The sequence below is a fragment of the Megachile rotundata genome, chromosome 12 (assembly GCF_050947335.1).
Source record: "Megachile rotundata isolate GNS110a chromosome 12, iyMegRotu1, whole genome shotgun sequence".
Lineage (NCBI taxonomy): Eukaryota > Metazoa > Arthropoda > Insecta > Hymenoptera > Megachilidae > Megachile > Megachile rotundata.
Window position 1 is genome coordinate 10,226,613 of NC_134994.1, and position 26,869 is coordinate 10,253,481.

General features: G+C 39.0%; 8 protein-coding genes across 15 annotated transcripts in view; 4 read left to right on the forward strand and 4 right to left on the reverse strand.

Moving 5' to 3' along the window:
* Positions 1 to 74: 74 nt before the first annotated feature.
* On the reverse strand, positions 75 to 1,079 carry LOC100881924 (U7 snRNA-associated Sm-like protein LSm10). The gene is made up of 3 exons (XM_076538103.1): positions 799 to 1,079; positions 602 to 719; positions 75 to 229 (listed from the first exon to the last, which is right to left on the reverse strand). The coding sequence occupies exons 1-3, from the start codon at positions 936 to 938 to the stop codon at positions 158 to 160; spliced, it is 330 nt and encodes a 109-aa protein (XP_076394218.1). The 5' UTR covers positions 939 to 1,079; the 3' UTR covers positions 75 to 157.
* Positions 1,080 to 1,133: 54 nt separating this feature from the next.
* Positions 1,134 to 5,776, reverse strand: LOC100881708 (periostin). The gene is made up of 13 exons (XM_012282877.2): positions 5,265 to 5,776; positions 5,064 to 5,162; positions 4,927 to 4,991; positions 4,716 to 4,861; positions 4,351 to 4,530; positions 3,976 to 4,276; positions 3,701 to 3,910; positions 3,508 to 3,645; positions 3,331 to 3,446; positions 3,084 to 3,274; positions 1,602 to 1,773; positions 1,424 to 1,546; positions 1,134 to 1,366 (listed from the first exon to the last, which is right to left on the reverse strand). The coding sequence occupies exons 1-13, from the start codon at positions 5,369 to 5,371 to the stop codon at positions 1,229 to 1,231; spliced, it is 1,986 nt and encodes a 661-aa protein (XP_012138267.2). The 5' UTR covers positions 5,372 to 5,776; the 3' UTR covers positions 1,134 to 1,228.
* Positions 5,777 to 7,268: 1,492 nt separating this feature from the next.
* Eaat-2 (excitatory amino acid transporter 2) lies at positions 7,269 to 11,015 on the forward strand. Of its 2 annotated transcripts, XM_003702241.3 has the most exons (10): positions 7,271 to 7,442; positions 7,628 to 7,890; positions 7,951 to 8,038; positions 8,265 to 8,463; positions 8,522 to 8,732; positions 8,787 to 9,068; positions 9,179 to 9,412; positions 9,498 to 9,692; positions 9,759 to 9,893; positions 9,965 to 11,015. In XM_003702241.3, the coding sequence occupies exons 2-10, from the start codon at positions 7,817 to 7,819 to the stop codon at positions 10,170 to 10,172; spliced, it is 1,626 nt and encodes a 541-aa protein (XP_003702289.2). In that variant the 5' UTR covers positions 7,271 to 7,442; positions 7,628 to 7,816; the 3' UTR covers positions 10,173 to 11,015. The 2 variants fall into 2 exon arrangements, with proteins under 2 accessions (XP_076394215.1, XP_003702289.2); XM_076538100.1 differs by lacking the exon at positions 9,179 to 9,412 and having other exon boundaries at positions 7,269 to 7,442.
* Positions 10,671 to 11,813, reverse strand: EMC6 (ER membrane protein complex subunit 6). The gene is made up of 5 exons (XM_003702168.3): positions 11,673 to 11,813; positions 11,266 to 11,426; positions 11,099 to 11,191; positions 10,996 to 11,015; positions 10,671 to 10,900 (listed from the first exon to the last, which is right to left on the reverse strand). Exons 1-5 carry the CDS (start codon positions 11,707 to 11,709, stop codon positions 10,870 to 10,872), a joined length of 342 nt encoding a protein of 113 aa, XP_003702216.1. The 5' UTR covers positions 11,710 to 11,813; the 3' UTR covers positions 10,671 to 10,869.
* LOC100881490 (cx9C motif-containing protein 4) lies at positions 11,770 to 12,664 on the forward strand. Of its 4 annotated transcripts, none has more exons than XM_012282852.2 (4): positions 11,786 to 11,860; positions 12,079 to 12,163; positions 12,232 to 12,368; positions 12,448 to 12,664. In XM_012282852.2, the coding sequence occupies exons 2-4, from the start codon at positions 12,106 to 12,108 to the stop codon at positions 12,463 to 12,465; spliced, it is 213 nt and encodes a 70-aa protein (XP_012138242.1). In that variant the 5' UTR covers positions 11,786 to 11,860; positions 12,079 to 12,105; the 3' UTR covers positions 12,466 to 12,664. The 4 variants fall into 4 exon arrangements, with proteins under 4 accessions (XP_076394219.1, XP_012138242.1, XP_012138243.1 ...); XM_012282853.2 differs by having other exon boundaries at positions 11,846 to 11,900; XM_012282854.2 differs by lacking the exon at positions 11,786 to 11,860 and adding an exon at positions 11,919 to 11,941.
* Positions 12,665 to 12,688: 24 nt separating this feature from the next.
* On the forward strand, positions 12,689 to 13,077 carry LOC105662183 (uncharacterized). Its single transcript, XM_012282855.2, has one exon. It carries the CDS (start codon positions 12,689 to 12,691, stop codon positions 12,884 to 12,886), a length of 198 nt encoding a protein of 65 aa, XP_012138245.2. The 3' UTR covers positions 12,887 to 13,077.
* LOC100881382 (Phosphatidylinositol glycan anchor biosynthesis class M) lies at positions 12,967 to 14,224 on the forward strand. Its single transcript, XM_003702239.3, has one exon. It carries the CDS (start codon positions 12,967 to 12,969, stop codon positions 14,113 to 14,115), a length of 1,149 nt encoding a protein of 382 aa, XP_003702287.2. The 3' UTR covers positions 14,116 to 14,224.
* Positions 14,225 to 16,147: 1,923 nt separating this feature from the next.
* Positions 16,148 to 26,869, reverse strand: part of LOC100881270 (irregular chiasm C-roughest protein) — a 177,894-nt gene continuing 167,172 nt past the window's right edge. For all 4 annotated transcript variants that reach the window (XM_003702238.3, XM_012282851.2, XM_012282850.2 and 1 more), the window contains exons 12-13: positions 26,584 to 26,713; positions 16,148 to 26,023 (exon numbers count right to left, since the gene is read on the reverse strand). In XM_003702238.3, the coding sequence (XP_003702286.3) occupies positions 25,925 to 26,023; positions 26,584 to 26,713 (229 nt within the window). In that variant the 3' untranslated portion in view covers positions 16,148 to 25,924. The remainder of the gene's footprint in view (positions 26,024 to 26,583; positions 26,714 to 26,869) is intronic.

Genomic DNA, 26,869 nt, shown 5'->3' on the forward strand with positions numbered 1-26,869 from the left:
TGCATTGCTGGGATAGTTGACACTGTTGTGGAATATTTTTTCAAACGTAGAAAAGACAAGAAAGAAGTAAAAGATTTTAAATGAACACCAGTTTTACTATTCAAATTATTATACACTTGTAAAGTTTTCAATTGACTAGACAATGTGAGCAAAGTCCTTAACATTTCTTGACACGTGGAATACGGTTATCTTGTTTATAAGGTGCGCATTTTATCGCCAAGTAATTAAACTGTAAATATCAATATTTGCTTGTGAATAAAATTTCGAAATTTTTACTTGATAATCTAACTAGGAAGTACGTTATCAACTTATGAATTGAAAAGTACCTAGATAACGTGTTAACGTTAGTGCATTATCAATCAAAATTATCTGAATTGGTTACACTTTTTTTTATAAATTTTTCGATGCAACGAAAGAACATTCAGTTAGATATGTTTATGTATAATAATACGTCCGAAATAACCTGTTTATAACGTTAGTTATTTTCTGTATTTGATACGTAGTTTATATGTACTTGATGTTGCTCGTATTAAAAATAAAAATAATGTCATATAACTCTATCATGGAATTGCGGGAAAATGCAACTTTTAAAATTACTCACTTTCGGTGGAATATGAACGAAACGTATGTTTCGTGCTTGAACGAAAAACATGTCATAATTATATGAATCACCTCTGGGATCAGTAAAGACGCAATCTCTCATTACAATATTCATGTAACTGCAATAGGAAAAAAGCAAAAAAACACTTGAACAAACTAGACCAATAATAAAGCTATACTCAAATGAAAACCGCTTACGCGTCTGCGTGCTCCACGATCCCACATACTGACGCTTCGTTCCGAAGATCCACAATTGTCCGTTCATTTTCAACGGCTTTCAATAAAATAGAGAGGCTATTAAACAAATTGTGTCTTTCTTTGTTCGTGTCAAGTGTCATGATCTCATACAATTAGGCATACACTAATCCCGGTAGACGCTTGCGACTAAACAAATTTGTAAGAGTGGCCAACTGCATGAAGCAACGAAAATACCTATAGCCATTTTGCGCAGTTAGCAGCATTTCACTCGTATACAGAGTTCAAATTTTTTTCTGTGTTACTTATAAATAGGTTGTCCGAATAATCATTAACACTTTTTACTCTGCAGAATAGTATAGAATACATTTATATTTATAACTCATAAAAAGTTAAAATAACATTAAATATTCACATTTGTGATTTATTTTAATTAGCATAGTTTTTTTCCCATTCCATTAAATGTTTTTCTGTACCGCGAGCAATGTTCAGGCAGCAGTACCGAGTTTATTTCGTGAGCCACTCCAGCTTTATTTAAAATATCGCACTTCACGAGAGTTGCGTCGTCCACCTAAAAGAACAAATTAATTATAAAATTCTAACTTTTTTAATAAATGAAATTACTCACCAATACTTTGTTGTCTTTTCGTACAACGTATACCATGTCTCCTTTAGTCTTCAAGGTATATTGAAGGTCCGGTCTGAAGCTTTCGGAAATCATCATATTATCCACGATGTGATTTTTCATCACCTAAAAAATAATAAAAATCTTATTCCCAATTTTAATGTTTCTTTCACGATAGTACCTTCGATAAGTAGTTATTATCTTGCAACAATTTCTGAAGTTTCACGTTCCCCAGCCGTTTGAATGCCTGGTCAGAAGGTATAAAGTACGTGCACGAAGAATTTGGGTGTTTGAATTGATAATATATTTGCGGCTGGACTTTTTTTATTCTTTCCATTGCATCCAACCAAATGCTGCAATAATTTTAGAAGGAAAATTGCATCACAGTAATTTGTATTTAAGAAATGAAAAGTTTGTACTGGGTGTCTTAGACATCTAACTACAGAAATAAACAAAAGGAAAAATTGACGATCTTGGTTGAAGTCTAGCTTTAAAAAAATTGAGTAAACATTTATTCGAAGTGTACTGAAGTTATTAAGATGTGATTCATAGATTGATGTATAAGTCCTACCGTGTTTGGTTTCCACATTTATATGACTTTGTCTACTGTCTCTAATGTCATTTATGTAACCTATTAGATATTCTCAAATAGTCATGATGATAAAGTAGGCGGAAATACATATCTTGATATAACTGACAGGCGTTAGGTGTTAGATATCTATAATGGCAACTTATCTGTTATTACACACTACTACAGATAGAGTATCACTAATGTCGCAGCATGTAATTGATCAGAGTACAATGCAAACAGTGAAACCAATTGACGACGAATTCTTTGATCATAATTGAAGAGAACTTTGCATGCAACAAGAGTAGTAATTTATCGATTCAATAATAAAATGTTAATGACAAAATATCTGGTGTTTTTATACATTTCTCGTGGACTTTATACAAAAATTAATAGTATAGAACGCTCGGTAAATAGTATCTTAACCATAACTACATGGTGTGTAAGATAATGCTTCTTTTATATGCAGTAGGTTGTATATATCTTATCGTCGTAACTATTTGAGAAGAAAAGGTTACGTAAATGATATTTACGTAAATGAGACATTCGACAAAGTCGAATAGCAATAATATAAAATGCGACAGAAATTATACGACGCACGAGTCATTCTTTCATCGTAACTTCAAATTTATTTTACTGGCAAATGCTGTTTATTAAATAAACATTGATGTAAATGAATTTTTATACTTGTTTCGAAGCTCTGAGACATCTTGTAACTTGGGAAATTGTAACTATTTATAAATAATAGTTATTGAGAGATAATATTATACTTGATATACGTAAAATATGCAAGGTTTCTACGTTTTTAAATTTCATATTACTGCGCGCTCTCCAAACAGTACTAGTGTCGTCATCACCTGGGAAGCGGTGAAATTAACAAACCACAAGTTAACAATTCCCCTTTTATTATAAGCTTCTGTGCTCTTTTGTTAACAATACAATGCGCTACTGTCGTGTGAGAACAATATACTATTGTTAATTTAACGGCAAAATCTGTTTAACAAAAGAACTATGCTCTGTCAGTTTTCAGACTCAACTCCAGATGACGCTAACGGTACTGTTTGAAAAGCATAATTTGTGGAATATGAAAATTACCTGAAATTACCATCTCTTCTTAAAATATTATCTAAAGATTCCTCGGCGGGATGTAAAACATGGTTTATAATATGTAAAACGCCGTTGGTGCATTCTCTGTCGGCTTTTACAATCAAAGCATTCTCTATTCCAAAGTTTCCTGGGTATACTTGAAAGCGTAAAGGAATCTCCGTTTCAAGAGTTCTGGCTACCTATAATAAATTTTAAAATAAGAACGTGTTCACGAAGAAATTAAACTGTAACTTACTTGATTGTTACTAATTTCGTACGTGAAATACGCTCCCTGAACTATGTGATTGAAAACGAATCTCCTAGCACTTTCCTTATTCCTCTGCAGCTCTACAAGCTGGTGTTTCGAGAGAGCTGCAGACAAATATTTTAAAAGATTAAAAAGAACATATTTCTATTTATATTAAATACATACAATACATCGCTGCTTCTGATGGAGCGAATATTGTAAGACGTTTCAAATGTCTCAACGTTTCTTCCAACTCAGCTGTTCTGATTATCTTCAGGAACGTAAACACCCCTTCTTCTTTCATCAAATCCATAATCGATTTGGCTAAAACAGATTCAGCTCGTAAATTCCTCAGTGTCATATACAGAAGTATATTTACCTCGATCCGGAAGCAATACACGATCGAGAATATACAACATTCCATTTTCTCCATGGTACATCTCATTTCTTAGATTTGCATGATCCACGATCGGTCCATGTGGACCACAATTTAGTGTGAGCAACTGCTGCTGCATGGTGGGTGCATGGTACTCCGAAATAACGTTAGACATACAGACAGGATGGGTAACAATATGATGAGCAATCATTGCTATAAAAAATGTAAAATCAAACAATTCAAATGAGCAGATGAATATTTTGATTTTAATTTTTTACCATTTAATGCATCTCGGTTTGCGAGCATGTCATTCAACTGTCCCCGAGGAATGCCGTGAAAAGCATCATCCGTGGGTGCAAAAATCGTGCAGGGCATTTCGTTGTACCTAATCCTGTGCGCGAATTCGCTGTTTTCAAGGGCCTTCATAAATATCTGGAATCTACCGTCCCTCGCAGCAAGTTGAATTATGTCCGAATTCTGTGCCAATGCAAGATCCAATACACCGTCAATTACGTGTACAACTCCATTGCAGGCAATTTGATCCTTGCGAATAATCCGATGACAATTTACTGTTTCCATCTGTGCGAACCGGATCGCTTGGTGAATAATTTGTATCGTTTATGTTGGGCAACCTTGCGCGAGGTGCTACTTACCCCACTGGGAAATTTATTAACCCTCAGAACGTTTCCCTGTAGTCTCGATGGGATCAATAAGTTTTCTTGCCATTGACTCGATAGCACCCGTTTATTCGTTATGTGATTTGCAATTAAATTTATGTACCTGTTGCCGTCGTGCAGCCATTCTGGTTGAATACCCTTTACTCTCAGGTAATTCTGTGAACAAAAAAATTAGCTGAGGTAGTTATGAATGGGTAATTGAATCGGTTGCATCGAAAAGTGGTGCAAGAAGTATATTACCACCTATTTTTAATTTTGATTTCAGACTTAAGTATGTAAATTTTCAATTTCTTAGACATTGTAATATCAATACAAATGACTTAAACCAGTTTTTAACTTACATCAAAAGCAACGTCAGAAGGAACAAATAGCGTCAACGGAGAGCCACCCCTCAATTCTTCCGCAAAATTCGAGTTTTCGATCAGTTTTGCAAATTTCATTGCACCCGCACGTCGTGCTGTTTCTATCAGATTAATTAACGGCTTCACTGCAAAAAGACAGAGTAATAACTTGGTATTATGTGCAGGATTTAAAGTAAATTAAATAAAGTACCTCCCGTGCAACCGGGATGACCAGCGACCCTGTAATATCCTGCGCAGCATTCGTATCTGACAAATCTGCAAAGCAAATGTAAGTACTGAAGTATACAAATAAGGGCTGCATTAAAATCAACGAGAAATTATGCTTACGTTTGCTTGCCGCAAATTTTTCGCGGATTCCACTGCTGGCTCTCGGTGTAATAAGTGTAATTTATATCGTCGTTCACTTCTACGGCACACACGTTGGGTCTAAAAAAGAAAACATGTAATTACCATATGACTAGATAATTTAAATCTCTTGCTCAACATTTTACCTTTATGTACTTAAAAGCTAAAATGTTAAAATCTCACCCTGGTCTTTCTGTATTTTCAGCGTTCCATGGTCTTCTTTGATAAGCGCAGACTGCATCGAGCACCAGACACAGAATTAATATTTTAACTGTAATTACTCCGCACATGTTTCTACAAAATTTGAGGAAATTGTAAAACGGAAGTATGTGAATCTTCTTCGGGCAGGCACAGGATTGTGAGATGAGTCGAACGTCGTTCTTATTTTAAGGTTGCGCCCTTCCATCTTGAAAATATTTCACATTTGGTAAAATAAGTATTGATGTTATCGAGTTGGACTGGCATGTGTCATCTTCATTGGCGTAACAACTGACTAAGGTGAAGCTGTTCTTCCAAAATATGGTATTTTTCACAAAATTAAGAATAACAAAGGCATAAGTAGCAGTAAAATTAACAAAATCAACATTTGATCCAGTGATGAGAAAAGTAATACAATGTTTTTTTAATTCCTGAAGCCATTTTATAGTTCTTTCATTACATTTATGCATGTATTTATGAGGATTTTGTTTAGCAAAAGAAATGTGGTCAATACAAAAGTTTGAGTTACGCCAATGTTTTCGTGGGCCATTTCCGTCGAAATACATTCGACATCTGCGTAGAATAGCATAAAAACATATTGCGAGTATGTGAATTGTTGGAAATACGAATTTAAAGAAACAGACATTAGGATGACTTCAACATTTTCAGCTATCAAGACGCCTGCAAGAAGGGAATTTTTGTACACCATGTTTAATAAAGTGTAGAATGCTTCAAGATGACAATTGACTTATTCTCGTATTACACATCTGCGATCCATAGTGAGCCTGATATTGGTTTGTATATAGACGTACGTAGCCATCGTTGCAGAAATTAGGTTACCTTCCAACGGATATACAAAGGGGCCCTACAAATTGGTCCATATCCTACATGCTTTCAAAATAAGTCACCATAAACGTTCCAATTTCGATCTGATAAAAATTCTGATGAATGTAACGAGATTAAAATGAACGAGCTGGTCATCAATTACGGAAAATGTAACAGCAAATTCCATTGTGGTTTCAACAATTCGTTCCGCGAATTCGATAATCAGAAATCCTATAATAACGCGACGATAAATCTTGCGTATATTTTCAAATGACCATTTTGCACGATTCTGTATATTGGTCAAGGCTGCAGAGTTCTTGATGAACATTTCAACGAAGCGAAAACGATACGCATCTTCACTGGACGTGATTTATTCTTCAGCTTGGCAATGGAGAACAAATTAACATGTTGCTTTTGATTCGACGGAACCAGGTCTTCCAAATAGCACGTGCATACAATAGGTACGCCTACAATCTTTCTCCCGAGTGTACTTTAATACTCCGACTCGTTAGCTGGCAAATACGTGACGACGTATCGAGTTGTCGGACACTCGATTAAGATTTGTCCCATCTACAAATAATCGCTCGTACAGTTGGGAGAGTAAGTCTCTAAAATATGTCGTATTTACGCAAAGCTATTTTGAAATAATTAAATCCCAATGAAAGTTTATGTACATTTCGTTTAACGAAACGATGCGAGTAAGAAATCTGAAGCCATTTTCGTAGTTGCAACGATGATTGAACATTGTTACGGGTAAAATATAGGAGTTTCGTGGAAGAAGGAATGTAAGAACGATTAGAAGATGACATCGTTTCGTGTACGTAACACACGTTTCAATCACACCGTGGGGGGTTGCGCGTCAAGGGATGAACCGTTCTGGTGTTCTCCATTTAGAGCAATTTAACCGATGCCGTGGACCCAATAAAGACGGATCTATTTCGATGAAACAGACTCGCGTGGTACATATTTTTCTCCCTTCTGCTTATTCAGTGCCGTGCGACCCGTTGTGATGAGTGCCCTCTTCCTGTGCCGGCCGTCTCTTTCGCTCTCCGACGCGTCTCCCTTTCCTCCGTCAGCGTTCACCCTCCGTCTCCTCGCGAGCTCTAATCAGCTTCCTGGATGGGGCACATTATCTACGTGATGGCAGATCGTAACGACGCGATACCTAGCCAAGTCCCGGGGATTCGATCATACGGTAGTAGTCGCTCGGCAGTGGTCCATTGCGCGTAAAAGACCTGCCAAGATCCACGGATTACGGATGTCACTTAGCTCGTTATACGATTCTATCGTATCAGTTCAGTGATCCTGAAACGGTGCATCGGTTACTCGGCGATTCAGGTGCGACCTTCTGCGAGAAACCAAATCTTCTTCGTTCCGGTTTGGATGCTGCGTCGATTTGCATGAATACTCCTCGACGTTCGCGACCTTTCGTTAATCGATTCGTCGAGGAACGACTTGATGGGACAATTTTAACGTTTAACCGTCACGGAACGAAACGATGAAAATCAAGTTTCTAATTGCAGTTTAAGATCTTCCTCGAGTTAGAGTTTGATGATCAATGATAATTTATACGGCGATGATACGTGGAGAAGCAGATATAAGGATGAGAGTCGCGGGATGATAGAGGACAAGTCTTCCACGATCTTCCTCGTGCCCAGAGGAAGGCTGAACGCGTATTCTTAAGGCGACGTGTTGTACCAGATCAATCAACGATGACGCTGGGTCAACGTATATCTGGGGCCGTCGCGGTCCTCAGGGGCACCTCGGAGGTTAAAGAAGCTGCCACGTAAGACCTGCAATCTTCTACTTGTTTCTGAACCATCTTCTGATCGGGAACAATTTGCAGATCATCCTCCGACGAGATCGAGAAGATAACTACCGTGGTCGAGGAGAAAGTTCGTCAGCAGACGTCGCCACTTGACAGACTGCAGGCAGTTAGTAACTGCACAGCAATTTACCCGAGGGAAAATTTGGGAATTTATTAAAAAGTTTTCAAACTATCACATTTTCAGATTATATTGAGAGTTTGAAGATTTGGAATTTAGATGTTTAATTTGGGGTTTCAAACTTTTAAAAATTTAGAAGTATTTTAGATTACTTAATCTTCCAATAATGGAATAGGTTTGCTAAAGTGTATGTATGCACGATGTTGCCGAGCAGGTGGTAGATTGGATGAGGGAGAATATGCTCCTGATCCTGACGATTGCCGGAGTGCTGTTGGGTCTGATTCTTGGATTCCTCGGTCGGTTATTCAATCCTTCGCCACAGGCCATTACTCTCATCAGTTTTCCCGGAGAACTCCTGATGCGATTGTTAAAGATGTTCATATTACCGCTTATTATTTCTTCGCTTATCGCTGGTGATTATGCAACATTCCAACGGTCATTCGTTGAATTGCTAAGTTCTATCTTCCCTAGGGATGGCACAATTGGACGCCAGAAGTTCGGGAAGAATGGGATTCAGAGCGTTAACGTATTACACGGTGACTACCGTCCTAGCAGCCGTGGTCGGTATCATGATGGTGCTAATGATCCATCCAGGTGATCCCAGGATCAAGATCACGATAAGTGCACCCAAGGCGGACGACGCTAAAGTTTCCACCTTGGATGCCATTCTCGACATTGTTAGGTACGTGAAATAAGCACAGAGTTATCGAGCAGCAATGATGGATGTCATTTCTAGAAACATGGTGCCGGAAAACTTGGTACAGGCGTGCTTCCAGCAGGCTCAGACCGCGTACGTGAAGAAGAAGGTGATAGTCGTAGGGAGCACGAACCAAAGCGATTACGTCCTAGAACCGACGTTGGTCTACAAGGACGGGACGAATGTGATGGGCATGATAGTGTTCTGTATCACGTTCGGCCTTCTAGCGGGACAGATCGGTCCTCGTGGAAGACTGATGGTCGACTTCTTCGTGGTACTGAACGAAATAATCATGCAACTCGTCGGCATCATTGTGATGTGGTGAGCGATCGAGACACAACTTAATTTCACGCTTGGTAGTTGGCCTTGCTACTCGCCCCAATCGTGATCAGGCCGAGAAGAGCGTCGGTTCGAGTTTTAATGTCGTACAGGTACTCTCCGTTCGGAATCATGTGTCTGATAGCTGGCAAGATAATGTCGATCGCCAATCTGGCGGCGACCGCACAAATGTTGGGTCTGTATATGCTGACCGTTATCCTGGGATTATTAATTCACGCTATAATCACTCTGCCGGCGATATTTTGGTTCTTGACTCGAAAGAATCCTGCCATCTTCTTCAAAGGTATGATGCAGGCTTGGGTAACAGCCTTGGGAACAGCGTCGAGGTAGCGATCAGCTCTTCTTTTCTTGTACCAAAGTGTACCTTAAACTCCTGGAAAAATGGTTTATGTTCGTGTTCGATGTTTACAGTGCCGCTACATTGCCCATAACTTTCCGTTGCCTCGAAGAAAATAACAAAATCGATCCACGAGTGACTCGGTTCGTGGTAGCCGTAGGAGCTACGGTGAACATGGACGGGACGGCTCTTTACGAGGCCGTAGCCGCGATTTTCATTGCTCAGGTGAATGGAATCTCGTTGGGAATAGGCGAAGTTATAACAGTCAGGTTAGTAGAATCAATGCTACAAGTACCAACTTCATTATCTATTTACGCTCTCCTTCGTACATACAGCCTTACGGCCACCTTGGCAAGTATAGGGGCTGCTAGTATTCCCAGTGCTGCCCTGATTACAATGTTGATCGTGCTTACGGCGTTGGGTTTGCCCACCGATGATATTTCTTTGTTGTTCGCAGTCGATTGGTTACTGTAAGCTTACAATTTTTTTTTTATTCAAATCGTATCGAACAATTGCTACATAATTCAATTTTTATTTTAAGGGACCGAATCAGGACTTCGATAAACGTGCTAGGAGATGGATACGGTGCTGGAATAGTTTATCACTTGAGCAAAAACGAACTGGAGAAGATGGATCAAGAAAGGAAGCTGGAAGGCCTCGAAAAGGGAACACCTTTGGAGGACATCTCGGAAAATTGTCAGTGCGAGAGTGCACCTGTTCCTGAACAAAGTTCCGAAACGAAAATTTAATTCTCTTGATCATTGACCCTCTTCAATTACCCACACGACGATGTAACAGAAAATTTTGCTTACTCTTGCGCTGACGACGCTTAACGAAATTTATCTTTTCACTGCCAGTATAACTCTTTCCGATTCGTGATTTGTAACTACCATAGTAACTCAAAATTATAATAAAAATTTGAGCATATTAAGTACAAATCAGTGCTATTGTCGATCGTCCTTTCGAAAATGAAGAGATTGTAAAAAGCTTTATTTTTAAATTGGAATGTTTTACTTGATGCGAAATATGTATTCGTTTATTTACGTCCATAATTAAATAAAGGAGGGATTCAAATGTTTCATTAGAACAATGCTTTAACCATTTAACAAATTTATTCACTGTTTTACATTATTTGTCTAATATATAATTCGTTACATACATGTTACATACACAAGAAAATAAATGTAGATATAAATATATTTAATGCAACAATTTGTGCTTGAAGAAAGGTACAATAATGAACACGATTAAACGGATGGAACGATGGAATAAATATATTTTTGAAAGTGTCCTATGTACATACATATACAATAAATCACATAGTGCTTTTTCAACAATGTTATTACTCTGTTCAGCGACTGGCAATTGTTTGTGATATATTCAATTAATTAACGACATACCTATTTAGTTAAAAAATATAAACCTTAGACCTAAATATACTTTTGATCAGTATACATGTACCATACCATATAAAAATCTAATTTGGAATTAAGGAAAATAGACAATATACCTGATGAATATCTAATCTCATTTTCATACTGAAACAAAGATAATTATGGTTTTAAAGGATACGTCCAAAATAGCACATATGTCTGTTCATTTCAATAGTTTCTGTTAAGGAAAATACTTTAATAACAATCTGAAATGCATTATTTGACAATTATTTAAAGGATACAAAAAGACCTCCAAAAAATCCGCTTGTCAAGAGATTCCGTCTGCTTATAAAATATTTTTTCCACTGTCCTCCAGCTTTCAATAGTAACATTGCCTGCAAATATATTTCAAGCTTAATTGTTGATGTACATTATTGTATTTTAATCCCACCAAATACCTAATACTTACCCATAATCCAAATACAGCAAAAATGTAAAAACCAAAGCCATATAAACCTGTTAACCCTAGTAAACCAGCTGTACCACCTGATAAAGCTGCCATTGATATCCTGCAATATTCTACTACAGCAGCATTATTTACAACAGCTGCTTCGCTATATGCAATAATCTCTGGAAAAAATAAATGTATATTGTACCCTAGTAGTTATATTGTTTGTTGTGTAGGTGAATAAAGTACAGAGATTATAAACAATTTTTAATCTGATTTGAATTGTAATACATAAAGAACATTTTATACTTATGTATATACAATGTCATTAAACAAAACATAACCTGTAGTAAACACTATAAACGATCAGCAATATAAATTGTTAAAAATATTAGGAGTAACGAATTAATTGATACTTTATTACTTACCTCCCTTTTCTTGCTTCGTTTTAATTTTCCCCAACATTGTAATGTTGTAAATACTGATACACAATTTGTATAATTTAACCTAACAAGACATTCGTTGATGACTATGTATATAAAAAAAAGTTCGTGTCGGCTGCTGTTAGGAGGACACTCCAGGTGCCATCTACATTCGGCAGCAACTTTTGTCATAGGTGAGGTTATGTTGAGTTCGTAATTCGCTTACAATAACTTGTAAGAATCAAGATTTTTCCACGTCTTTTGTTAACGCCCAAGTAGTTATTTATTAAATGATTAGTATTTCATTTGTTCTAAATTATAGAATTTTAATTTGATTAATTCTGATTGTAAAACGCAACTGTGACGATTGTATCGGTGAACTTACGTAACCTTTATTTAATTATTTTTTAAGATCAGGAAGAATATCCCCGATTTTCGCATGACAACAGTTGATCCTTGTAAAAAATTTGCATGCAAATTACAGCAGTGCTTAAAAGGTTCGTGCTTTAAGATTCCTTTTAATTCATTTATTATTTTTAACCTATATCTTTAACCTATATTTCAGACAATGTTTATCAACCGTCACGCTGTGAATCGGTAATAGAAGAAATAAGGAAGTGTTGCATGGTACATGCTGCTGTGTCAATAGTTTGCGACGGTATAGATACTTCAAAACCTTACGAGCATAACACAGTAGATTATGTAAGTTTAACAAATCTTTTTTAATTATTTCGTCCTTGGGAACCATTAACCACCATTTGTTTTTTGATTTTCATTTCAGAGAAAGGTTCAAAGATAAATCCATCATGTTGTCAGAAAAAATAAGATTCTATCGTAGAATTACTATAACCTGTGGAGTAGCTTATGCTGCGTGGACAATCTATGAAATGGGATTTAATGAACCTCCACGTAAAAACAAACCCATACATACATAAACAAGACAATGTTATCAAACCAGTAATGTATCAATAGATAGTAAAAACATATATTAAACAATATTTAATATAGTTTGTTTATAAAAGATGGAAGCAGTAAAAAAAGCGAAAGAACGATTTAGAAAATATCCAATTATAGTTGCACAGTGTCACGAATCTGGTGCTAAATATGCTGCGTGTGTATTGGCAAAATCTAACTTGAACAAACATGATTGTGACAGTGAATTCAAGGAGTTTAAAGCTTGTCTGATGAAAGCTGCTGTAAAAAACAATACAAGATTATAAAAAGTGATCTTGTATTAAATGGAACAGAGACTTTATGTTTAATTGGTAGATTTTATAAAAAGTATATTTTGCTTTTTAAAATGGCTAAACTATCACTTAAGGGACACTGTACATTAGCTTATTTAATTAGAATAACTTTAGTTACTTACTCATATTTTCACGATAAAACATTCAGTGTTCCATACACTGATGTTGATTATACAGTGTTTACCGATGCAGCGAGACACATGGTACAAGGATCATCCCCCTTTGAACGATCTACTTACCGCTACACACCCTTATTAGCTTTGCTTTTAACGCCTAATATCTTTCTGCACGAGAGTTTCGGAAAAATCCTGTTTTCTTTTGTTGACATTTTAGTAGGAATTTTGATACATAAAATTTTATCATTGCAGCATACCAACGAGAACTTAAAGAGTATTTGTACTTTGTTATGGTTGTACAACCCTTTCGTAATTATAATTTCAACCAGGGGAAATGCAGATTCCGTAGCCGTTCTTTTAGTTATGTTAACCTTATACACGTTTCTTCAAGACAAATATATTCAAGCAGGTTTCTTGCACGCTATATCAATTCACTTTAGATTATATCCTCTAATTTTTAGTATACCCATGTATTTTTCTCTTCGCAGCAAAAATTACTTGATGCCAAACAAAAATCAGATCAAGTTGGTACTTAGTTGCGTTTGTCTGACAGTTTTATTAGCCGTTATAAATTACTATTTCTATGGTTACAAGTATCTTTACGAGAGCTTCCTTTATCACTTAACGCGCAAGGACACGAAACATAACTTCTCGGTTTATTTTTACATGTTATATTTATCGGCGAATCAACCATCGAGTATAATTCAAAAAACCCTTACGTTTCTGCCTCAGTTATTATTGCTATTGTTATTGTCGTACAAATACTCGGACAAGTCTCAATTACCATTTGCAATGTTCACGCAAGCTATGGTGGTGGTAACATACAATCCAGTGTTAACATCTCAGTACTTCTTCTGGTACTTATCGCTTTTACCATTGTGTCTCCCGCGTTTTGGATTAAGCATTCGTAGATCACTATGTTTATGTTTTATTTGGATCTTCAGCCAAGCTCTGTGGTTATTGGCCGCTTATCTACTGGAATTTAAAGGAATGAATACTTTCACGTATATCTGGATTGCTAGTTTATTATTCTTTGTGGTTAATGTTAAAATTTTGAACGATATTATCGTATACTACAAATGTTAAAAAATTGTAGAAGTCAATTGTTAGTAACATTTTATATGTTATTTATCCGAAGTAAAAACGTATTGTAACCATTATCGAAAGAATGCATGAATAAAGTTTGTGAAGAAGATTTCTTGGACTCGTACTTTCTACATGCGGGTGGAAATTATTAGACGAACGATAATGATTCGTAATTTTATTCTTGCAGGAATACAAAATACTTATTTACAGATGGTTTCGTAAAGTAATAGTGGTAGATTCTTAAAAGGAATGTAGATATAGTAATAATAATACAATAATAGTAAATCTTAATGTAGTAATCTAGATCAATTGTGAGCAAGAGCATCCTTTGGATCATCTTCCGAAATTGTATCTCTGTCGTTCGTTTCTAAGCTGCTAATGATGATACTAATATTAACGGAACACTCTTCGTCAAATCATACGAGAATGCCTCTCACAATTTCTAACGACACCGTTTGAAACGATATTTAACCCGAGCTTTACAAAGTATAAAAAAATACGGTCGATATCGTTCGTCAAAATCATGAAACCACAGTCAAAGAAACAGCGGTTCTTCGGTGGACATCCGAGTACGCTGCAATATTGCGATCGCGTTGAAAAATTATTACTTTTTTCATTTTTCTTTTTCATCAAGGAGGGAGGATCGAAATGAGGGTGACACGAAATTGGCCCAATCGATACACGAATACAAAGAGGAGAAGAACTCAAAGCACAGTTCCGTACAACTATAGGTTACCACGGCTGACGATGCAACATATAAAAATAGCGTTATTTTCTTTCATTGCTTTTGTTTACAGTTCACTGAACTGCGTACTGTGTGAAAATCATCTATTTTATTTCCCTCGAGGTGAACAGAGACAGTTGGAATTTTTACCCGGAACCGATATTTTACGGTTCGAACGAAAGTCACCGATCCAATCAGGAAGTAACGCGGGAGGTGCAGTGCAGTCTCGCGAATTTAGAAATTTCAAATTTAGGAATTTATATGACTTTTTCTACGTCACGGCCATATATCGAGACTCCACTGGAACAGAAATTCCAGGCCTTGCAGCTACCCCTCGAGTTCGAGCCTAAACCTTGCGCACCAGTTGCAAGGCCCGGAAGTTCGAACATACGAAACAATAATCGCCACGTTAGACAGAAAGTAATATTAGGTCTCTCCAAGAAGCAGTAAAACGCAGAGTACACGTTGCAGGTTCGCGTGATAAAGAAAAGAGTCCTTGTTAACCAGGGAGGAGGATTGGCGAACAAAGGAATTGCGTTTCTCGCACCAGGGAACGAAAGACTGCTACGGCGAAATAGGGATGCGTGCTCAAGTGCATTTCCGGGACTGCAAAGCAACAATACGTTCCGAAGTGTGCGGTTTCGAAACGCGGAATCGCTCGATATTGCACGCGTGCGATGCTTTTCGTGCAAATTTCTGCGAAAGACGCAATGTTCGAGTGCATCCGGACCACTTGTTCCTCGTTCTCTCTTCGCGTCTCAAAAGGCTTTTATTCTTCCGGTATTATTGTAGTATCTTTACTTTCATTTCCCAGTTCCCTACTGTTTGCAGTTAGTCTTTCGCTAAAAAATTAAAGCAAATGCGGCACAACGTGGACAACCCACGGGGGACGCGTTCTTAAAGATTGACTTCGTTGTGCGGGAAATGATGGGGACGGTGAAAAGGATTGCGACCACTGGCGTAATTAGCATCTTTTTACAGTGGGCTAGATCCTCTAGTTTTACTAAGAGTATCATGTAGTCACTAACTACGTTTTAAACGAATTAAATGATCTGGAAATTTGAGAATTTAGAGGCTTGAAAATTTGGAGAACATTGTGGGAATTTGGCTATTTAAGAATTTGGAGTTTTAAGAACTTCAGAACTTGGAAAGCAAGGAATTTAAAGGATACGTGAATTTGAGGATTTAAAAATATAGAGGACTATGAACGTAGCCCTCAGGTAACTAGTTACGCCAATGGTAGTAATGGGAATAAGGAAAAAGACTGCATCGCGTGAATGGGATGATGAAAACGTGAGACTGTCGGAACTTATTATATGGCAAAGATTTAATAAAATACGATAACAGCGCTGATACATGTTACACTCTACGAGAAGTATAAACGGCACTGGCTGCTTAATCATTAGCACGTAAATCAATTAACTATAAATAATAATAATTAACTGTAATAATGATGATGATAATAATTGTTAGCATTTATAATGATGGACAAACGGAAATGTACATCTTAAATATAAAAGATCGCCGATCGATGATTACAACGAAAAACTTATTCGATGAAACTTACGATATGGAACTTATTATAATAAAAATAATAATTAGAAGAAAAAGAATAAAAAGTATAAAGCACTCGCATGGATAAATGCATCGATTTATACGACATAAACTCATAATAATATACACAACATTAAAATAAACATCTCTTTGGTCTCGTCGTTTTTTTGTTATCTTTTGCAAGAAAGAAAGAAAGAAAAGGAACGTGTCTCGTCTGAAACATAGGTCCTTTGCATTGGGAAACAAAAGAAACAGAACAGAAGAAGCAAAATGCACGAAATTCTAAAGGATGATCCTTTTGGGACGGGGAGGGATGAAAAGCGCAAACGTTGATAAGGGCACGCGTTATTACACCTGTCGACTGCCGCGACGCGGAAAACATCGAAAATTTGAAAGCAACACGTCGCGATACCTCCAGTTTCTTTCCGTTATCTTTCGTTCGTTTGTACTTACATATTCTTACGGGTATATTTATCGCGAAACACGTCAGACGTTAGCTACACTCGGAATAAAAAGGTTTGTTGGCACACACTGTCGTTTTCGAAGAGTAGACTGCTGGATTTTGCGTTACGTTCGATTCTCAAGGAAAAAAATCTTTGTTCCATTCATTCACTCTTTCATTCACTCCAGCTCCCTGTCTTTACTAAATTTACTTTACTAACGGAAGATCTTGTGCGAATGATCGTCAGGATTTTCGTCTGAAATTTGGAAATCTAGAAATTCGGGGACTTGGAAATTGGCTCTCAGAAATTTGGAAGTTTGGAACTTTGGAAGCTTGACGAGAATTTGGAAATTTGAGATCAGGCCCACTTTAGTACCTAGTTACGCCAATGATTTTCCAGAGGTGTTCCCAACGCGAGGAATTCGGGATTGAATCGCGATCGAACACGGAAACGATTTATCGAACACCGCGAAAAGACAGGGAAAGAATCTTGATTAAAGTACACCAAAAAAAGAGCATCGTTTCTGATCAATTGACTCCGTTCGTTTGTACAAAAGGATCTTGAATGAACTCTCGTTCTTCGTACGTCATCCTCTGAGATACGAAATTCGGTGAAGTTTAATTAAATCGATTGCTACATTGTCACAACGGTATAACAAAGATTTATGATCATCGATCGTCAACGAAAAATCCCAGAACCTGTGGCTCTTCTTCTTTCGTTCTTTGTAAGACCTCAAAAAAGTTATCTAGCTAAACGTTCGTAGGCTATGATACAAAGTAATGTACACTAAAAACGATGATGATTCGCTGTTTATAGTCAAATCTCTAGTGTTTAAATATGTACACGTGTTCCTCCTCTTTTTTCCCCTATTTTTATCACCCTTGGAATATTTTCACTTGGCGCACTTCCGTTGCTTCGTCGAAGGACAATCGATAACATCGCTGGCGAAATAAGTAGTTTTAACGTCTAGTCTCTTCAGGAACGAATTTTTTAACAAATTATTTTAGTGTGATTGTACTTAAACCTTTTACTACATCGTAAATGAAACTCTAAAATTTATTGCTTGTTTGTCGAGAATTTTTGCTATTTTCGATGTCGATGGATGTGAAGATATTTGTACAATAATCAATTTCAAACAACGTTTCACTAAATTTTGTTAAATAATTTCGTACATATTTTCAATTTGTTACTTGCATAATTCGAGGAGTGATAGAAATAATATGCAAGTAAATTCTTTCGTGTTGAAGAATTTAAATGACATATTAGCTGCTGAAATTTTAAGGTACAATTAATAATGGACGTTTCTATGTTCATAAACTTTTCCTATTAAATTCGAGAATTATGTCAACGAATCCTTTCTTCATGAACAAAAAAATATGTACGTGTCTTAAATTATGAAACAAATAATAATTGTAAGGGTTGTTCGAAGCTGATCAATGTACTTCCCGAACTCGTTCCTGAAGAGAAATCGATCCTCGATCACAGCGAAACATTCCCTCCGTTAGCGAAAGAATCGAGCTGGTAGAAAATGGTTGATCGTTGGCGAACGTTTGGTGAACGCGCGTAAACGGATCGATAAAAACTCGTTATCAAACAGGAAGAGGGTTGGCGGAGAATCGACGGAATAGCGTTTCGGGGAAGTTCATCCGGCACGCGTTTCGACTCGCGAACTTTGCCAATTCGATGCGCGATAACGTGGCGGGTTCGCAACAAAAGTTCCGGCATCGATCGCGTTACGAGAGTTTCCTTCGAGTTTCCCGTTGTATTTCTTTCGGATCGAGTTACGTTTCATTCGGTTAATTTACTTTTCCGTTTCGATATTTCGACTCCTGTTCTCTTTTATCGCCGACGATTCTCATCAGCGACATCGCTAATTGTTTCGAAACGCGTTTCCTCGAGACGTTTCCCGCGCTTTTTTCGTCACCGTGTATTACGTGGGTAAGAATCCTGGCGCTACGTAATTGAAATTCTATTGTGCGCGATTTAACCGTGTCGCGATTCCGCGGAGTGTCGAAGGGCTGGGGAAAACAAACACGCGACGGAAAACGCACGACAGAGAAAAACCACGGTAATAACACGTGTTCCTCGTGGAACGATCTTTTCAGAGATACCGCCAACGTGCTTCCTAATTATTATCGTGGCTATTCCGTCGTGTCCCGTTTTTTTCCTTTTGCCATTCGCATTTGGAACGAGAGATTGTTTCGAGGCTAGTCACGCGACTCGTGCATCGACCCCTTTCGTATTCGCGGATTTGTCATCCGGCCTTATCGTTTGATTACAACGGACAGCCGATTTCACGCGGTTACAGTCTTTTTGTTCTTGCGATACAGTGTCGAGACCAGTGTGTATTGTCAATGCTGCTCATATTTCAAATCTGCATTTATCTTAAGAAGACCTCGATGCTAGGAGATCAAACGATTGATATATTACCGATACGCTGTTGATTTATTATTCAGCGACGTTTAGTTGAGAGGAAAAGTATTTTGCTTCCCATTAACTCTCGTTAGGGGATCCTCCATATGTGATGTCGATATTTCAAGGTTCCATTATTGTACATGATAAAGGGGGCATTCAATATACATAGTCAATTCAACATTGTTAATGTTTGTTGGTAAACTGTATTTTCCAGTATGTTCGATATTTATTGACAATATCTATCGGTGCGGGAACTTTGCTGGGGCAATAATGAAGACCTTAAAATACTCACAGTATGTATTAATCGTTTGAGAACTTCAATATTGATGATCAATACTTCTCTCGTTATGGGTTCAATTATAGGGTGAGTTATCTGACATGATCAATTTAAATTATTCCGTCATTCTGTTTATTTAGAAACTATTTTCAAAATGAGAAAGGGTTTATGAGGTTTTGTTACCTTTCGCAAGAAAGAAAGAAAGGAAGAGGTTTTGATGAGGTAGCAGATTTTGCTATTGTTTAAAGTTAGACGAAAAAATGAATTACGTGTTAGGTTATGTTGTGAGATGGACGTAAAGGAGTCTACAAAAAATTGGAAATCTCTGAAACTTTGTGAGGAAGGATGTCAAAAAAAGTACATCGAATGATCATGTTAAAGTTCACCCACCATCCGAGGTCTGCTTAAGATAGATCAGGACCGTTCGCAAAATGAATTCATTATCGGTATGATTAAAAGTGCGATGATTTTAATTGTTCCCAAGCACGGTAGGAGAATGAAGTATCGCGTTATTGGTCGAGATTACTACACACAGTGTACCTTGAGGTTCGATAAAAACGGAACAAATTTCCCAGATACCAATACGTGTTTCTCCTTTCATTTCCGTACAAAAAGATGGCGAAAAAGGTTATCGGTTCAATAGAAAAACGGGGTTTCGTCGAAACTCGGGGTGCAATTCGATTACATCGCGGACAGATGATCGTTCTAAACCGGAAGTGTTCGCGTCGTTTCAGAACAACCATCTCTCGATTCTTTTTGTATTTCGCCCTTGTGTTACTCGTGCGAGAACGATCGCGGTTCTCGGTGTCCTCCCCGCTACTGTACAAACGGTACGCCGATTAGATTCGCAACGATTCGCTTGAAATTCCTTCACGCAGCCTAATTCTTCGTGTTCGCACGCGTTCGGAGAAAAAAGCTTAACATCGAGAAAAATATGGGGGTATATATCGTATCTTCTATTATATGTCGCTCAGTCGAATTCGAAATAGTTATTTTTTTTCCTTTTCCACTTTTTTTTTCTTTAATGCTCACGCGACGCGTTTAACGCAGCTCCATAGCACGCGAAAAAGTGTTCATTTCCTAAAAAGTCACTTTCCGTTTCACAAATATGCGCGGACGACTCGATCGTTTCCACGGTACGTGCGCGTGATCGGGTTCGGAGATGCAGCTTTCCTTTGCGGATCGATAACTTTTTATTTCACATTTTCCATTCAGTTTAGTTCCACAAAGCTTATTTACACGTGAATAGTATGGCACATGCTGTTGAATCGAAATCCTACTGTTGGAGTAACTAGTTTCGGAGGGAGTTGTAACACGTTAATTCCCGACATGTAAAACATCATCCTCAAATTCATTTTCTAACCCAGTTACGTCAACAGTTTTATTTTTTCCTCGTTTCTCTTCAAAAAAGAAAAATAAATCGAACCCGAACGCGCCACGCGAAGGAATGAGAAACGCTCGGGTCGTCGGATAAACTTTGCGAAATAGTAGTAATAGGCCATAATCCCTAATCGTAAAGTATGAAATGTATCAACAAATTTGAAAAACTTTCCCTCTCTCATCCGATTAGGCAACATATCTCTTCATTTCTCCTTTGTTTCTCGTATCGCGCCATAGTTAGAGAACGCATGATCGTTCGTCGAAGGACTCTTTAAATTGCCTAAGAATTTCGCGCTTTGCAACACAGCGTGACCGAGCCGATTCGCCAAGTTTTCTCGTCAAATCGCGCGAGCCCGCGATCCTTCGTTCTTTTCTAACGCGCGAATAAACTTTCAATGAAAAAACAACGTTGGGGAATTGCACGAAACGAAATGATTGCACTATAGAAAAATAAGCTATTCGTATAGGTGATTGCCTCTTCGCGGCGAGCCTCGGAAGCGAGTGAAGCTGCGCGCGCGAAGAGGAGCGCGCGACGCGAGCGCAAACTCGCGCGACGAGAAGAAAAATGCTTGGAACCCGTCGGCTCTCGTTCCTTTCCTTGACTAAAGGCGAAGAAATCGATATTAATTTAATTAATAATTGACAGATAACCAATTAATACGTATAGGATGGCCCAGCGGCAAGAAGGCGTAAATTTCTAAGGTTCAAACGACATAAACTTTTCTAATTTTAACATCGCCACGGACCATCCAGTACATTGATTGTAATTACTTCCCGCAGTATACTTTGTTAACCTACGTTTTTTTTTTATAATAGAAATCATGTGTCTGTATGTAATAGATCTCTCTCTCACACACTTTCTCTCTCACTCTCTCTCTTTCACCAATATGGCCATGCGCCGTTTTTAAACTCTGTCGTGTATTCGTATCTCTGGACACGCTCCTGTAAAGGAGTTCTCCTGTACGTGTTTTTCTATGTCTTTTGTTTCTCTTTCTCCCCGTTTTAATCTGTACAGTTCGGAATTCCGCCAAGCATTTATACATAGACGCGTTATTTGTGTAACAGACGAGTGCGCATGCGCGCGCGCCTGTCGTAACCGCGCATGCGCCATCAGCACGCGCGCACGCGCACAGAGGACTTCGATTTGCGCGCTTCGAATTGAAACTTTCAAAAATCGTTCGCTCGCTCGCACGCACGCGCTCTTTCGCTCGCTCACTTAAATAGTTAACAGTAACATCAGGATGAACATTGTACAGAGTGATTGATGTACAATAAAGCCGACCTCACGGCAGATGGTTCCGGGACCCGAAAAAAATGGAGACTGCCTCGCGGCGAGGAGAACGCGCGGTCCGCACGAGAAAATTGAAAATGCTTACGAATAAGATAATACTACACTGTATAATCTGGTTCGGACCGATCGTTCTTCTCGTCGAGAATTTTCGAACGGAGGAACTGATCGTTTTCTAACGATCATCGTGCGAGGGTCGATCGTGGAATGTGAACAGGGTTTCAAAATTTTTAGCTACTAACAATGAAATTATAATTGATACTTTTTTATTGAAGGATTAAAATATAGCTATTAATTGGGGATGAAGAGAAGCTTCTAATTTAATAAGTTTGAGCTAAAAATGAAATATTAATTTTTAATTAAGAAATGACTGAATCAGTAAGCACAATTTAATTCTTAACTAAGGATTTAATTCCGAATGAACATAAATTGATAATTACTGCTCGATTTAATGAAGATAATTCTGTGAAACCCTGAATGCGAGGAAGGTTCCCCGATAAGAAGATATCGTCACGAATACTGATTTTTTGATCTCCGGCGACAAAGTCGATAGTTTTTTTTCGAGAGGAACCGTCCGTCGTACAGTTGCTCGCGCAGAATCAGATATGCACATAGTGTATTCCTTTTCCTCATCTTCCTTTTCACAGTTACAAAACTAACTAAATCTTACGAGATACGGTGAGCAATAATTCCAGTTATGTACAGAAATTATGTTACAGACGTCGTAATATAAAGATATCTTTTCACGATACAAATGTATATTCGTTCTAGTTCTGAACGCGCGACGAACATACTCGTCGCTCGTTCGAATTCCTTTAGTCGTCAACGCCGACACGTTCTCTCTTTCCCCGTCTCCTTTCTTTTAGTGTGCAGCCTTCTGTTTTCGGAATCGTTTCAATAATTGATAGGCTACCCTGTTTCGTTATCGTAATCAATGGTATTATCCTCGTCGTACGTCACGACGCGAATCAATTCACATTTTTTTTTGTTTTAATCGAAAGACCCTAATTCGAGGCCGCCCCGTAGATCATCATCGAGGAAACGTTACCGATAAATTCATCTCACATCCTCGTCCATGAACTACAGACATCGCGAACAAACAGAAAGGACGAACCAATGTAATTTCTAACACGAAACGAGAAACGAAAATGATTCAATAACGAGCGTAATTGAACGGAGAATTCATGATCGATTTTTCTTCTCTTTTTTTTTTAGAAGTCGTGCTCTATTTCGTTCCCCCGAAACGAAACTCACGACCAATTTCATTTCACGCGTTTCTTTTCTTTTCTCCCCCAGAGTCCATGTTCCTTAATATCGCTTTAGATTGTTCTATTTACACGAAGCTGTTCCACTTACGAACGAGCTTATTTCAATACAGTTTTGCTCTCGTAGCGCCACCAAACTATAGGCCCTATGTTCATATTGACAACAGGTGTATAATATATATATTTATATATATATATACCTAATCATTTTCGCTATCTATTTTACAAATGTCGGCCTGCGGAACGCGTCCTTTCTAACGCGTATTCATTCGCGATCGAATCCTCAGGCCGGAAGAAGGCTCGAGACCGTGGCCATCTTGTCAAACAAGTCGCTCACGATACTCGAGATCGTTTGCTCTCGTTTTAGTGCGCTTGCTTGCGAATACTGCGCGAGATCTAACAGTTTTTCCTAAAAATAAAAAAAGGCAGCACGACACAGTAACGTCGAAGTAGCAGCCGAGACGTTGCTTGTCCGACATTTAACAATAGAAGCGTGCGGGTGACTCTCGCGATCGCACTTCGATACGGATCTCGAAATTTCAATTTCTCAAATTTCACGATTTAGAAACTTCGTATTTACAAGTCTTTCGATATAGAAATTTAGGCTTTTTTGAATCTTCACATTTACAAATTTACAAGTTCCCAAATTCCATTCTCGGATTAATTCTGAAATTTCTAACTTTCTAATTTACAATTTTTCGTACATTGGAAAGTTTTAAATTTCCAGATTTGGAAATGTGAATAAATTTGAACTATATTGGAATTGGAGTATTTAGAACTTTAGGGGTTTGGGAATTCAAGGAAGCAGGATTTTGGAGACCTGAGAATTTGGGGATGTAGACGTTGAAAAAATCTGGAAATTTAAAAAGTTGGAAGTTTGGGGACTTAGGAAATTTGAGATGGAATTCGGGAATTTGGAAAGGAACCATTTAAATTTCTAAATCTGAAAATTTGTCCCCCATCTTTCAGAATTCCACCTATAGAGACCGTACCCGAAGTTTCCCGATCTTCCTCGATCCCGCACACCCCTACTAAGGACCCAACGATTCGTCGATCGTCTAGCCGGACACCCGTCTGTATTATCACATATTCGAAAAGCGAAATACATCCGTCGAAGCGTACCGATGTTCGCCGTCGCCATTTTCCCTCGAAACAGACTGCTACTGTGATCCGCGATGAGATTCAATTCCCATTTTTGTTACGTTTCGAATGAACATTAAATGCTTATCGAGATCTAAAGTATGCGAATAAAAGATTGTCGATACCGAGTGGTCTGTTCTCGTTCCGAAGAGCTCCTTCGATTTACGAACCTAACCACCGTCCTTCGTTCTCGCGAACCTCCGAAGAACACCGATGACCGTCGATCCCCAATGCTCCTCTTTTCTTCTTTTCCTCTTCTCGATCGATTACCGTAGCTCATGGCGCTTCGACATTCGCGATGCCTTCTGTCCTCGAAGTACAAAGTCAATTATTCGGATGAAGGGAGAAAAATACACTCTCGTGCTCCCGAGTCGTCGAAGGAATTTTTTTGCTACCGCGACTTCAGTCTTCTTAAATGGAATACCACGTGCTTCCAAGCGGGTTCTCTCCGACAATCTGCTCCCGTGATCTCGGCGTTGATCTCCATTGCCGTTTGCATTATCCGAAGTCTCTTTCAGATCCTCCATATCGGTCCAACAGGTGCGACAGGCGGTTTTTACAGAGATCTACACGGTCCAAGTTAGTCGAACACGCGGCTCATCGAATAATCGTGGTATCAATTCCTTGGTACGCAGGAACGTATCGCAACTCGTGTCGGCTGGTCAGACTCGTCCTCTCGTGGATCCTCTTGGGCATCGTTTCCATCGCGTCGACGCCTCTCGCGTACGATTTCCTCCTCGCCAACAGTTTCGTCGCGACGTCCAGCACGGAGTATTCGTCCAGTTCCCGAGGTTCCTCGATCCTGTCAACCTCTCGCCAACCGTACCCTCTTCGAGGCGTTTCCCGAGGGTCGACCCGCTCCTCCTCGAAGAGTCCCGTCTGCGCGAAACTCCGTGGATGTTCGTAAGTCGTCGACGGGGCACGAAACGGTTGCGAGACGTCGACCCGATGACGTTGCTCGACGAGTTGCCGATGGTCGCGACTGGCCCTTCGCAGTTGTCGCAGCACCGACTCGATGTACTTGAGCGCCTCGCCGTTCTCGGCCATTCGTTGTGCACGTCCCTTGACGCGAAACTTCTTCGCACTCGTATCGTCAGCCAGCCTCGATTCCCCGAGCAGTCGTTCGACCTCCGACGGCCGCGCGACGCTGGCGGCCCGTCGGGCAACGGTCTGGTAACGACAGCTCCTGGCCAGGCGATCCGCGATCAAGCTTTCGTGCGACTTCCAACGCGAGCTAGCTTCCTCGATAGCTCCACGATGCTCGAAGGCGGTGATAGTTAGGCCCGAACGTCGACGGTTCTAGTTCGGATAGACCCCCTGGCCTCATACATGCGTCGCTAACGTCCCGACCGCCGAAGTGCGCTTCACCGTCGCGACGCCGCCGTTTGGACCGCCTGTGATGTAGTGCGCCGATAGTGGAGCCTGCAAAAATTAATAACGTTCGATCTGCGTTAGTTCTACCTACTAAATCCCTTCACTAAAGCTGCTAAGTACTGTACTTGGTACATTCTTGTAAATACTGTACAGCAATATTTCCCAACCTATGCGATGTATCATCTTTAATTCTGAACAAGTCACAAATTGCTATCCTATGTCAAAGGAACATATGTTCATAAATGAACTACTTCTACAGAAGAATTAATCGATCAAAGATAAGTAACAGTCCCCGTTAAATTAACGTTAGATATAACACTCTATGAAAGCAGTGAACCAATAGTACAACCATCACACGATCTAACGATTAGCGATTGCTCGCGTTGGTCTGCTGCCTTTTACTCGCGGATTATTAGCAAACGATGGGATAATACCGAATGAAAAATTGGCCAGGTGATTTAATCGAGGCGATTAAATCGATTCCTTGCACAATCGCCCGCAGCAAAACTCGGTGCTCTAACTAGTTCAGGTGAGCGAGAGAATGCAGCCGAGATGTCGTAACTATGTCTTGGAATTTGACACACATTCACCGCTGTCATTGTACTAACCTGCGGTCCAGCTCCGTTCAAGGTATTCAAGCTATTCATTCTCATTGCTTGCGTGTAGGGTGGTGGTGCTGGTGTTACTCCCGGCACCGCCGTGTGCGGCGCGTGTCTCAGTTGTTCCGCCGCTGACATTCTATTGTTTCGCACAGGGGAAAAAAACGATCAGAATAATTTCTCGTACGCGGTAGACGGGCCGCGTGTGTCCCCGCCGCGGTTGTTACAAATGATCGCGATAACGGTCCGGGTCGGAGAACGCGGCTGTGCGGGCTCGCTCGGATTAATATTAAAC